Here is a 12150-nt window from a genome sequence, read left to right on the forward strand (position 1 = left end):
TTTTAAAGTATTGTGCCTGAGGAAATAATAACTAGGTTTCCAACATCCTGTGTAGAATGGCAATTTTTAAAAAGTTAAAGTGAAGTTAATTTATAGACTAAAGCTGCGGTCACTTTTCTCTCCATAGACTTCCATTCATACGCACGCGTATGCGTTAGACTGGAAACGCATGTTTGTGCGGCAAGTTTCTCAGTTTGTTGTGTTGGAAAATTCAAGCATGGTGAACTCTGACCTGCGAAATTGCATCACATGATTGCGTGAGACCAATCGAAGTTCAAAACATGACCTCTTTGGACAGGAATTTAAAACATGGACCAATCGCTCACTTGTTTTAAATGTCTAATCGTGTTGTTTAATCCCAGCCCTTTTTGCAGTGCCGTACAACAGAATTTCACTCGCACAAACTCTCGTGTGATTGCGGCATAATTTTGAGAGGAGCATGCGATTATGATTGAACACGGCTGGTCCCGCTGCATGTTTCACCAGTAAGTCACTATAAAAAAAAAAGAGTTTCTTACTACAGTTATCTCATCCTTGAATAATTCCTCTTCCACCCCTACTCCTCCACCTTTTCCTCTATAGGTTAGCCCAGTTGTTAGCACTGTTGCCTTACAGCAAGAATGTCATTGGTTCAAATCCTGTCCAAATCAGCTCCAAACAAAGGGGGGGGGGGGGGGGGATTCTTGAAATCTACCTGAGCTCAAACTCCCCTCTCGCCCAGCAAATGGGAGGTAGCCCCGGGCTCAAGGATCTTCTGAGCTCAGGGTTCTCTCTTAGGACAGCATGCCAAACTACCTTTAAAATCAATCATCAGCTAATTGTGAAAGTGTGAACTCTTAAAATGTCCTTGTCTTATGCTTGTTTGAAGTGTTTTGGACTTAATAATCAGAAATGCGTTAGCAGAATAAACTGTGAAAGATAACAGCAAACTGGAGACAATTCACACGGTCACAATTTGTTACATATATATGTATATATATATATATATATATATATATATATATATATATATATATATATATATATATATATATACATACATATATATATATATATACATATATATATATACATATATATATATATATATATATATATATATATATATATATATATATATATATACATACATATATATATATATATATATATATATATATATATATATATATATATACATATATATATACATATATATATATATATATATACATATATATATATACATATATATATACATATATATATATATATATATACATATATATATATATGAAAAGTTAAACTTTAAAAAATTAATAAGAATAAAACTTAAAAATTGAGCTGAAGACTGATTAACTTATTCAAAGACTTTTTGACCAAAAATTTTTTTCAGTGTGAATATGAGATGAGAATGAAAATGTATTCCTATGTAACCCACCGGTCTTACTGCACCCCACCCGGTCTGAGATGTGATCGAATCCACGATACTTTGTATGGGAGTTGGTTGATCTAACAAGGACGCCTAAGATCATGGGGTCTGTTGCTAGATTAGCCTACCTTTAGAGGTCAGAGGAATGAGATTTACCTGCATAGCACTTCACTAGCTGGCCTTGGTTACACTCCCATCCCGGACGAGCCCCCACACGTGTAACCCACCGGTCCTACTGCACCCAACCCGGTCTGAGCTGGGATCAAATCAGCGATTCTTTATGAGAGTTGGTTGCCCTAATAAATGGTCTCTAGCATCTGTTGCTAGAGCACCTTTAAAGATCAGAGGAGTGAGGTTTACCTGCACAGCACTTTGCTAACTGGCCTTCGTTACACTTACCCACATTTCACTCCCATACCGGACGATCCCCTCCATGTGTAACATACTGGTCCTACTGCACCCAACACTGAGCTGGGATCAAACCGGCGAGTCTTTATATGGGAGTCAGTTGCTCTAAAAAGAATGCTAAATGGCCATGGCCCCTAACAACTGTCACTAGAGCACCTTTTGAGATCAAACGGGTGAGGTTTCCCTGCACAGCACTTCGCTAGCTTGCCTTCGTTGCACTCACCCCCATAGACCTCACTCCCATCCCGGATGAGCCCCCACACATGTAGCTTAACGGTCCTGCTGCACCAAACAGTCTGAGCTGGGATCAAACCAGCGATTCTTTGTATAGAAGTTGGTTGCTCTAACAAGGATGCTAAAGACTGTGGCTGGATCACCTTTTGAGGTAAGATGAGTGAGGTTTACCTGCATAGCACTTCGCTACACTGAAAAAAAAATCATTCAAAGATGATTTCTTTGGATTTAGTCAATTTTTTTACGTTAAGTTGTTGTAAACAATTTATTTGCGCTGAATTTAAACAAACAAATTAAGTTGAACATTATTAAACTTAATTTGTTTGTTTAAATTCAACACAAATAAATTGTTTGCAACAGTTTTGCATGCAACACTTTTTTCAGTGTAGCTGGCCCCGTTACACCTTTATTTAGCATTTTAGGGGGCTAAATGCTTTCTTTTCAATGCCACCATGTATAAATACGTTTGTCCTTCATTGTGAAATATACATCCAATATTATGCTAATGTGGCTAATAATAGGCTACTAACGTGGCTTATATTTTTCATATCATATTGCTTACTCATAATGTCTTTTGACACTCGTGCTGATAGCCACTGACATGCACTGTACAAATGACCACAGACCACAGTTTTCTCAAAAAAATCTTTATTGTTCTACCGAAGAAAAAAAATCACCAACAAATTAACATTAAAATGAACTCTTTAAGTGTCCAAATATGTGTATATATCCCTTGAATGAACGTGTCAGGAGATTGGAAGAGATGAGACCATGTACACAGCACACAGAAACCGACTCTTTTTGGCATTAAGTCACCGATACGTTATAAACAAACAAAAAAAGAGCTGCCAGGTAATTTGCTTGGGGAATAATGTCGAATAATAAACAACATTAATCATGTCATCTTTCAAAAATAAATAAGTATGAGTCACATTGGCCTGTTTTTGGATGTTATTTAGATGCGAGTGGTATTTTTTTGTGCAAAGATAAATCGATAATGGTATGAATCGATCAATAATAATGAATAATAAAGGGCGACACATGACTTTTTGTGTACTTTTCACTCCACACTGCATCATTTCGAGTCATCCATGAATGCATTGTGGGTAATGAGAGGCATAACATTTCAATGTTATCTCATTAACAGCTCCTCAAAGCAATTCAAAGTGTTAACAAGCTGCTTTGAAGTGCATATCATTCTGTCTGCCTCACGCTGATCGGTAACACTTTTGCATAGCTCTTTCTGTCTTTGGACTTATAATGTTACGTGTTTCCCATCTGGACGGCCAACACAGCGAGAAGTTTGTCCTTGTTTTTTTCATCCCACTCTGATTTAAGTGAAGTTTATTCATAAACTAATTTCGAGAGGAGCACGTGATTATGATTGAACACGGCTGGTTCTGCATTAGCATGCTCGATCCACCAATCAGGCCATTCCTAACCACTATAAAGAGCCAGGGATTTCTCACTACAGTCATCTTCGATTTGAAGAATCCCCCCTTCCACCCCTACCTTTTCACCTTTCCCTCCATAGGGCAGCACGGTGGCTCAGTGACTAGCACTGTCGCCTCACAGCAAGAACGTCACCGGTTCTAGTTCCTTAACAGGCCGGTGGTCGTTTCTGTGTGTAGTTTGCATGTTCTTCCCGTGCTTGCGTGGGTTTTCCCCGGGTTCTCCGGTTTCCTCCCACATTCCAAAAACATGTACAACAAGTTAATCGTTAAATCTAAATTTCAATACAGGTAATCTAATAATGCAGCATGTCTTTTAATAGCCTTCAATCTTAATCTTTAGCTATTATAAAAAGGGGGAGTTGTCGAGATCTACCTGAGCTCGAGGCTCCCCTCTCTACCTCCAAACGGGAGGGAGCCCAGGGCTCAAGAACCTTCGGGCTCAGGGCTCTCTCCCGGGACAGCATGCCAAACTTGCTTATAATCAATCATCAGCTAAGTGTGAACTCTTGAAATGACAATTAATGCATAGAATATAATTAGGAACTGAAGATACGCCACATAAGCACATGCAGTTACAATGTCTGTACTGAAGAGGGCGCCAGTACTCCCTTAAAAGAGGATAGTTGCCCCCCCTCCCAAAAAAACTATCATCGTTCAATCACCTAATTGAGGTTCTGTTGAACACAAAATAAGATATTTGGAAGAACGCTTGTTGCTGGCAACCATTGACTTCCACTGTAATTTTTTTCCCCACATGGAAGTAAAAGAGTTTCAGGAATCAGCATTCTTCGAAATATCTATGTCATATGCAGGAAAAACAAACTTGGGAACACTTTAGAACCATGGTCCATAGTGTATTTAGTAACATTATTAAGTATGAATAATCTTGGAAAGTATTTATTAATCATAGTTCAACATTTAATAATGCATTATTAAAATCAGAAGTTGTGCTTAGTTAATGCATCATAATTAACATGATTAACATGACACATAGTTAACATGAACTAAGCAAACACATCAACTAACATTAACTAATAGACCATTATTTTAAAGTGTTACCAAACACGGAAACAGGTTTAAAACCATTTGAGTAAGGAAAAATGATGAGGTGATTTTAATTTTTGAACTTCCCTTTGATTAGTTTTTATCATCAAATTCGCTAGATGATAGTACTGTAGCTGACGTTTTGATCTTGGGATGGAGCTTGGAAACATTCAGGTCATGTTGTGTTCAGGTCATTGTCATACTTATTGAGCTGAGTGCACAATAATTCTCTTTTTTGTGTTGTAAGTAATAGTGGGGAACTCCATTTTTGTTTTAGGCTTCTGTTTTTCAGGAAACCCATTTTGTAGTTATCCAAAATACATAGGTGTAAAAAAAAATCATGCTTTAGTATATTAAACACAAAATAAAAAGTCGAAATTATGAAATACTCAGTTGTACCTTCATTTCTGAATGAGCTGAATAATTATAAAACTAGTTAAAATCATAACTAACCTTTTATTTTATAGTTTCACCATTATCGTTAAAGGATTTGCACTATATATCAGACATTTTATGTCCTAGATGAACATTTAATAATTATTTTTAATTCAAATAAGTCATCATTTTGAATATTTTTTATTTTCCTCTATCTTGTGATTATAACTTAATATACATCATAATGAGTTTAAATTCAATAATTTTCTCTCAATCTTTTTATCTCATAAATTAGACTTTTGGTGTCATAAATTTTGATTTTAGTTAATTAGTAATATACAGACCCTTACAGATTTGATTTATATTAAGTCCCAGCAGGCACAGGACGTTACATTTCGTCAAATTGACGTTGTACCGCAATGTCATAGTGACATTGCCTTTTGTTTGGAAATGAAAATGATCAATTTAAATTGTGTGGACGTTACCACTGTGACATCTATCAGATGTTGGATTTTGGTTGCCATACCTGATGTCAGTGTCAGTGTTTGATGTCAATATGACGTTGGCTTAAGATGTTGACTTAACATTGGATTTTGGTCACTTTCCAACACAACCTAAAATTCACCAAATATCAACGTCTAATTATGTTACAGCTTGACGTTGTGTGGATGTTTCCACTATGACGTCTATGTATATACCAGGCGAATAAATGTCAGTGTTTGACATCAATAAGACGTTGGTTTAAGATGCTGGCTCGATTTGGACCTCAGACGTTGGACTTTGGTTGCCATACCTAACGAATAAATGTCAGTATATGACATCAATATAATGTTGGTTTAAGATTTTGGTTTGACATTAGATTGTCAATTTTCAACACAACCTAAAATCAACGTCATTATTGGACGTTAAAATATTGTTGTCCTTAGTCGAAGGCTAGACATTGAAATTTGTTCACCTGACGTCACAACCTAAATCTAACCTAATAATAACGTCTTAAGGCATTGTGTGCCTGCTGGAGTATATTAAGATGTTTATATTTCATTCTTTTACATCGCCATAATAATTAAAACCTTTTGTCATATTTTCAACTTTTCATTTCTATTTTGACGTGTTTCATCTCATGATTTTGGCTGTCATAATTTGACCTTTTATCTCATAGTTTTGACTTTATCCCATTATTATGACCTACTAAAGTATACATTTTCGGACACAAAGTGGGCTTCACAGAGTTAAAGGACGTCATACAATCCACAATACGTTTTCATAACAACTGTTCATAACAATTGGTAGCTTTTTGAGACCATTATATCCTTAAACGATGATGATACCATGATATAATTATGATATTCAAACTCCCAGGTACATTCACAGGAGCACTTGAACACATTATTATACTGCACTGAATTGAATTTACAAAATTGTTTTAAGGTAAGTGGTAGCAAACAATTAACATGGGCTAAATTTAAACAAACAAATTAAATTTAGTAATGTCTTAATTAAAATCTTAATTTGTTTATTTAAATTTGACCCATATAAATAGTTTGCAACCACTTACCTTAAAAAAATGCAGTAAATAATTTTGTTCAGTGTATTAAAACCTTTGATTTACCAGCTCAGATGTTTAACCCCAACCAACAAAACCTGTATCCACTGATAATATTAGCATGTACTGCATTCATGCTCTTCCACACGGAAATAAATATTTGTTCATTATCAAACGAGATGAGAAAAGTGTGAATATATTTGGATAAGCAGGACGACGTGGCACGTTTCAAATCATCATCTCTCTGGGTGACCGGATTGTACACACACTTGTACACACCAGCCAAACAAAACATGTGGATTGTGACTTAACCGAAATCAGTTTCACTAAAGAACTACATCAACTTGGCACAAAGCTACTCTACAATAAAAAACGTTTGCTTTTATACAAAAAAATTGATCCTAAAAATATACACGCATACAACATATTTACATACAGTATTGCTAAGCTAAGAAAACGCAATTTTCGTTCGTCTTTTCCCGCTTAAAGCATCACTCCTTTTGGTTTAAGAAAGCAATACGTGTGCAAAGGCAGTATATTCAGTGCTGCGGTTTGTCCAGAGCAACGTCGCTCGTTCCAAAACATGAAACTAAACCACACATAAAACACATTGTATTACAGTCTGTACAGGTTTTCAGTGATATTTCAGAGTTGTGGAGATCAGAGTGAGATTCATTGAATCACTCAAGCGTGTGTTTGCCCACGCGTTCACCGCTAATCCAGGGAACATTGTTATGGAACAGCGAACGAATTTCCTTCATCCGTCTTTCTTTGAGTCTTGAATACCAAATGAATATCTCTCTCCGTGAAGAGTCTCACAGTGCAAAGTCTTTGCTTCCTCTGAATCATAGTTAATCCATCCAAAAATCATTAACATGTTCACAAGAAGATACTTCATAACCCTAAACTCCACATTTCGGGGGGAAATTAGAGACTTTGTTATCCAGGATAAAGCCCTCCCAATTGTTTGGTCCCATTTTCTGGGCTCAAGTCATCAGCTTTTCATCATTGGTTCATCAGACAAACGAGGAGAAGCCGGTGACTGGAGTGCGCGTTCCTGCTGTGGGCTGCCCTGTTGGGGTATAAACACCTCCTACGCTGTGCTGGGTTACCACAGTCTGGTAATACCCCCCTTCTGCATCCGTCATGGCACATTCCTCATACCCGCCTCCAGTCTTCACGCCTTTGGGTTGTCGCTTCCAAGAGTTGTAATAGGTGGGGTCGCTCATATAGTGGTTTACGAATGAATGTTTGGGCTGCTCGTCTTCATAGTCGCTGTCGCTCACCTTTACATGAGGTGAAATGGGAACATTGACAGGTGAATGAGGCGAAGAGAAAAAGAGCAGACAGTAAAGTTGCAGTATAGAAGTGTGTATTGCATAGATGTACAAAGTAAGTTTTGGTTTAGCTTAGTGTTTCTCAAACATGATTCTGTAGGACCACCTGCTCTGCACATTTTCCATTGCTGCATTCCAATTTGCAGACTACACCCTAAAAGTATGTACTATTTGTAACAGAAGTGTGTAACAGAAGAGTATGCAAGCTTTGGGACATACTACTTCCTCGTCAACAGATCATTATGTTGCTAGTTACATCCCCATCTTGAAACATCATCCACATTTCTGTCATATAAATTACCTAAGTTTTTGGAAAAGCAGCAGCAGCAGGTTAATCTGTCATTCGCGAGTCTTTCATGCAGAGAAATCTCCACAGGTCTTTGGATAATTATACATTCAGAAGTTAATATCCAAACATATCTTAATATGAGTTTATATTGTTGTTGTAGATGAAATATAACACGGAAAACGTGATTAAAACATGTTCCAGTTGGCTAGATATTAATTAATAGTCCTTCAAACAACTTTACCGAAGCCTTTAAACTTGACTGTTGGTCTTGTGCATCCGCCATGTTTGTAGTTTATTTACACTTTTTACCCGACTTTGTAGTTCTAATCAAATTCTTGTCCAGTGTGCATTGTATTTTGGGCAATATTAGCCTTAGAGTATGGCCCCTTCTACACTTTTCCAAATTTTTACCGGAAATAGTAGACCATCCGGGAGCTTTTGGCATACTCTATTCAACATACTACAATTTGGGACATACTAATTCTATTGTCGAATACTATTTAGGACGAGTAGTATGTATATTGGAATGCAGAATAAGTCTCCTTAACCAAACACACCTGATTCAGATCATCAGCTTATCAGTAGAAACTGAAAGACCTGAAATGAGTGTGACAAAGGAGAAATCCAAAACATGCAGTGTTGGTGGTCCTGTAGGAACATGGTTGAGAAACACTGCTTTAACCGACTGATCAACCCTCATCTCACAGCAATCGGTAACTTTTTAATTTAGTGGCTAATTCGTATCAATTATTTAATTACAATCTAATTTGTACACTGTAGCAAAATTTGTGCATACACCAATGACAGGAGGATTTAGGGGTGGACTTTGAGGGCACGCCTCCTTTTAAAAATTGTACATTTTTATAAGAAAGAAATCGTATGAATTTATACTTTTCTGACAATATGCAAAATAGTTATTTTCCTTGTGAGGTCAGGTGGAACCGATATAATAATCAGGCTCTCATATACCCTAAGTAAGGGTACTTTTGTATTTCAGTTAGTAGTGAAAGAAAATGAAAGGAGTGATAGCAAAATTGGTAGTGTTAGCAAACATACCAACAATCGCACCATTTTATTGAATATGTCAATATGAGCTGCACATCTCCTCTCAATGAACAAATAACTAAAATAACAGAATTTTCAAAAATGTTTATTATTGCCTATTATTAATTCATTTAGCATTGATTTTTCCAATCTGACATTCATTCATTTTTCTTTATCTCAGTCCCTTATTTATTAGGGGTCGCCACAGCAGAATGAACCGCCAACTATTCTAGCATATGTTTTTTTATGCAGCTTTATTCAATTCACCTATAGCGCATGTCTTTGGACTGTGGGGGAAACAGGAGTACCCGGAGAAAACCCATGCCAACACGGGGAGAACAACTATATATATATATATATATATATATATATATATATATATATATATATATATATATATATATATATATATATATATTATGAAAATTACTTTTTATAAGAACACAGATGTCTAAGTTAATTACTCTTTTTATTCAATTTGTCTCTAAAAATCAAGCATTTAGTTTGATTGTACACCAAAAGATTTTAACCGCATTTGTTTAACCCCATATTTGAATTTGTTTTATCTATTTGGTAGAATAAAAGTATAAAACATATCTTAATATTATAAAAAAACATGAAAAATAAATACAAAAATCATAAATATGAAAAATACTTTAAAAGTTAAATAAACAGCAAGAAGGTCGCTGGTTCGTGCCTCGGCTGGGTCAGTTGACATTCCTGTGTGGAAGGGCAACCCCTGGGTGAAACATATGCTAGATAAGTTGGTGGTTCATTAACCTGTGGTGACCCCAGATTAATAAAGGGACTAAGCCGAAAAGAAAACGAATGAATGAAATTAAACAAATACATAGATAAACATATAAATAAATACATCTATAAACATATTATACATTTATAAAAACATACACATTTAATTGATGTTTATTAAAGTAAATATCAAGACGCAGGTTGACTTTCTTTGCGTGTGTGTTTGTGAAGTCATGCGTTACTGGTGTAGAGTGTTTACCTCAGACTCAGACAGCTCAGTGGGTTTCTCTGTGAGTGTTGTGCTCTCTGTTAAAACTGCCCCATTGTAGTTGTTGCAGATATCTTCATCAGAGTAGTGCAGCCCACCCGGACTGGGCCGTGGAGGAGACCTGTGGACCAAACAACAACATTAACATTCCATTATACAAACTGCATACACATTTCCTATAAAGACATTTTTGTTTGAGATTTACATGAAGGAAAAAAATCTGGTGATGAATATAAATTAAATAGTATATCATAACATAACATAATATCATAACATAATCATGAAATGTATATTTTGATGTTTCATTGCATTCACACATATACAAAAAAATAAAATGAAATAATAAAAATAAATAAATAAATCAGGACTAAGAAGCATTTGAATCAGTGTTTTCTATTATAGTGACTCATAACTCTCTTTGGAGTAGACTTTGAGCTTCATAGTGAACTTTGCAGATCTTTTTTTAACACTCAAACAGTAACACTACACACTTAAGGAAGTAGAAAGTGTAAAGAGCATCAAAACGCTTTAACCGCAGTTCAATGAAGCCTTACCTTGTTCCATTCTTCTTGAGGAAAGAGCTCTTCACGTTCAGATGTCTGCTGTTCAGCTCGAGGGCCGTGAAGCCGCCATTGTCAAGGGTCACAGATTCTTCGACAGTACTGATGTGCTTCCCTGTGAGAAAAAAAAATACATCTGAGTGATACCAACAAAGACAAGCCTCGTCGACTGATACTCTATCAAGTCAAGTTGAGCTTTATTGTCATTCTGCTACATGTGTAGACATACAGTGGAATGAAACTTAAGAGCTATTTTAAACCTATAGATAACTAACCATACCCGCTAACCTGACTTCAAGAAGGACTTGCTCCTGGATTAACATCTTTGTTGATCCTGGAACAACATTTCAATCAGCCAATCAGAATTAAAGGATAGGTTTACTCTTTATGTTAAGTTTATCTTACGGTTAGGGTTATGTACTTCTACATGATTGTTATCCATCTGTTATTTCTCTCTGATTTTGGGAATAATTTACAGTTATAGTTGGGTTTAGGTGTAGGGAATAGGTATGGATTACTTTTTTGAGCAGAAATGTTGTTCCAGGATCAACATAGATGTTAATCCAGGATCGCATCGTAAACATTTTTAAAACAGTCAATGTATCCAGAATTAGTACTTTGAAATATTAGATAATGTATTCTTCACATAATAAAACCAAAAAAAAAAAAAAAAATCACAGTGGGAGATGCTTGACAAATGTATCCCATAATCCTTCATCTGGAAAAATGTGGGATTGGGGCGAGTGATTGGTCCCAGCAGAGGAAAGGAACGATGGAAGAGGAGAATATGAAGGTTAATTGTGAAGTAATGTCTTAAAAGTGATAATGAAATGCCAAGGCTGGATCTGAATCAGTTTACCGTACAAGAATTGTTTTTTTTTATCGTAATTATATAGAAACATTTTAGCATTACAAAAAAAAAAATATTCTAATTCATACTTATTTAGCACAACTGCAGAGTGAGAATTGTCAGCGAACAAAACACTTTCATTGCAATAAAATTATTTTATGTATTAGCATTATTAGGGTGGCATGGTGGCACAGTGTGTAGCGATGTCACCTCACAGCAAGAAGGTTGCTGGTTCGAGTCCCAGCTGGGTCAGTTTACATTTCTATGTGGAGTTTGCATGTTCTCCTCGTGTTGGCGTGGGTTTCCTCCGGATGCACCGGTTTCCCTCACAAGTCCAAACACATGCACTATGGGTGAATTGGGTTAAATAGTTAAATTGTTATGTAATTAATAGTTAAATTAGTTAACAAGTTAAGTTGTCCGTAGTGTATGTGTGTATGTCCTGGTCCTCCAGGTTGGGGGTAGAGCACTGGGCTAACGACCCACCTTCTAAAAATGAGATGTGAAGAAACACTAACATGGTGCGGCTGAATATCAACTTTGATATAAACGGCCCTGGGATTACTCCATATTCAGTATCCAC

The 12150-nt window shown here is 36.1% G+C and overlaps 1 protein-coding gene across 18 annotated transcripts in view; it reads right to left on the bottom strand.

Moving 5' to 3' along the window:
- Positions 1-2688: 2688 nt before the first annotated feature.
- sdk1b (sidekick cell adhesion molecule 1b) overlaps positions 2689-12150 on the bottom strand; it is a 456411-nt gene continuing 446949 nt past the window's right edge. For 14 of the 18 annotated variants that reach the window (XM_087235710.1, XM_087235716.1, XM_087235712.1 and 11 more), the window contains 3 exons: positions 10712-10832; positions 10149-10278; positions 6650-7755 (listed from right to left, as the gene is read on the bottom strand). In XM_087235710.1, coding sequence (XP_087091836.1) covers positions 7486-7755; positions 10149-10278; positions 10712-10832 — 521 coding nt within the window. In that variant the 3' untranslated portion in view covers positions 6650-7485. Of the gene's footprint in view, positions 7756-10148; positions 10279-10711; positions 10833-12150 lie in introns of all 18 variants that reach the window. The other 4 variants (NM_001443429.1, NM_001443430.1, NM_001443427.1 and 1 more) reach the window with 1 other exon arrangement.

Source organism: Danio rerio, chromosome 1 (assembly GCF_052040795.2).
Source record: "Danio rerio strain M-AB ecotype USA chromosome 1, GRCz13ab, whole genome shotgun sequence".
NCBI classification, from domain to species: domain Eukaryota; kingdom Metazoa; phylum Chordata; class Actinopteri; order Cypriniformes; family Danionidae; genus Danio; species Danio rerio.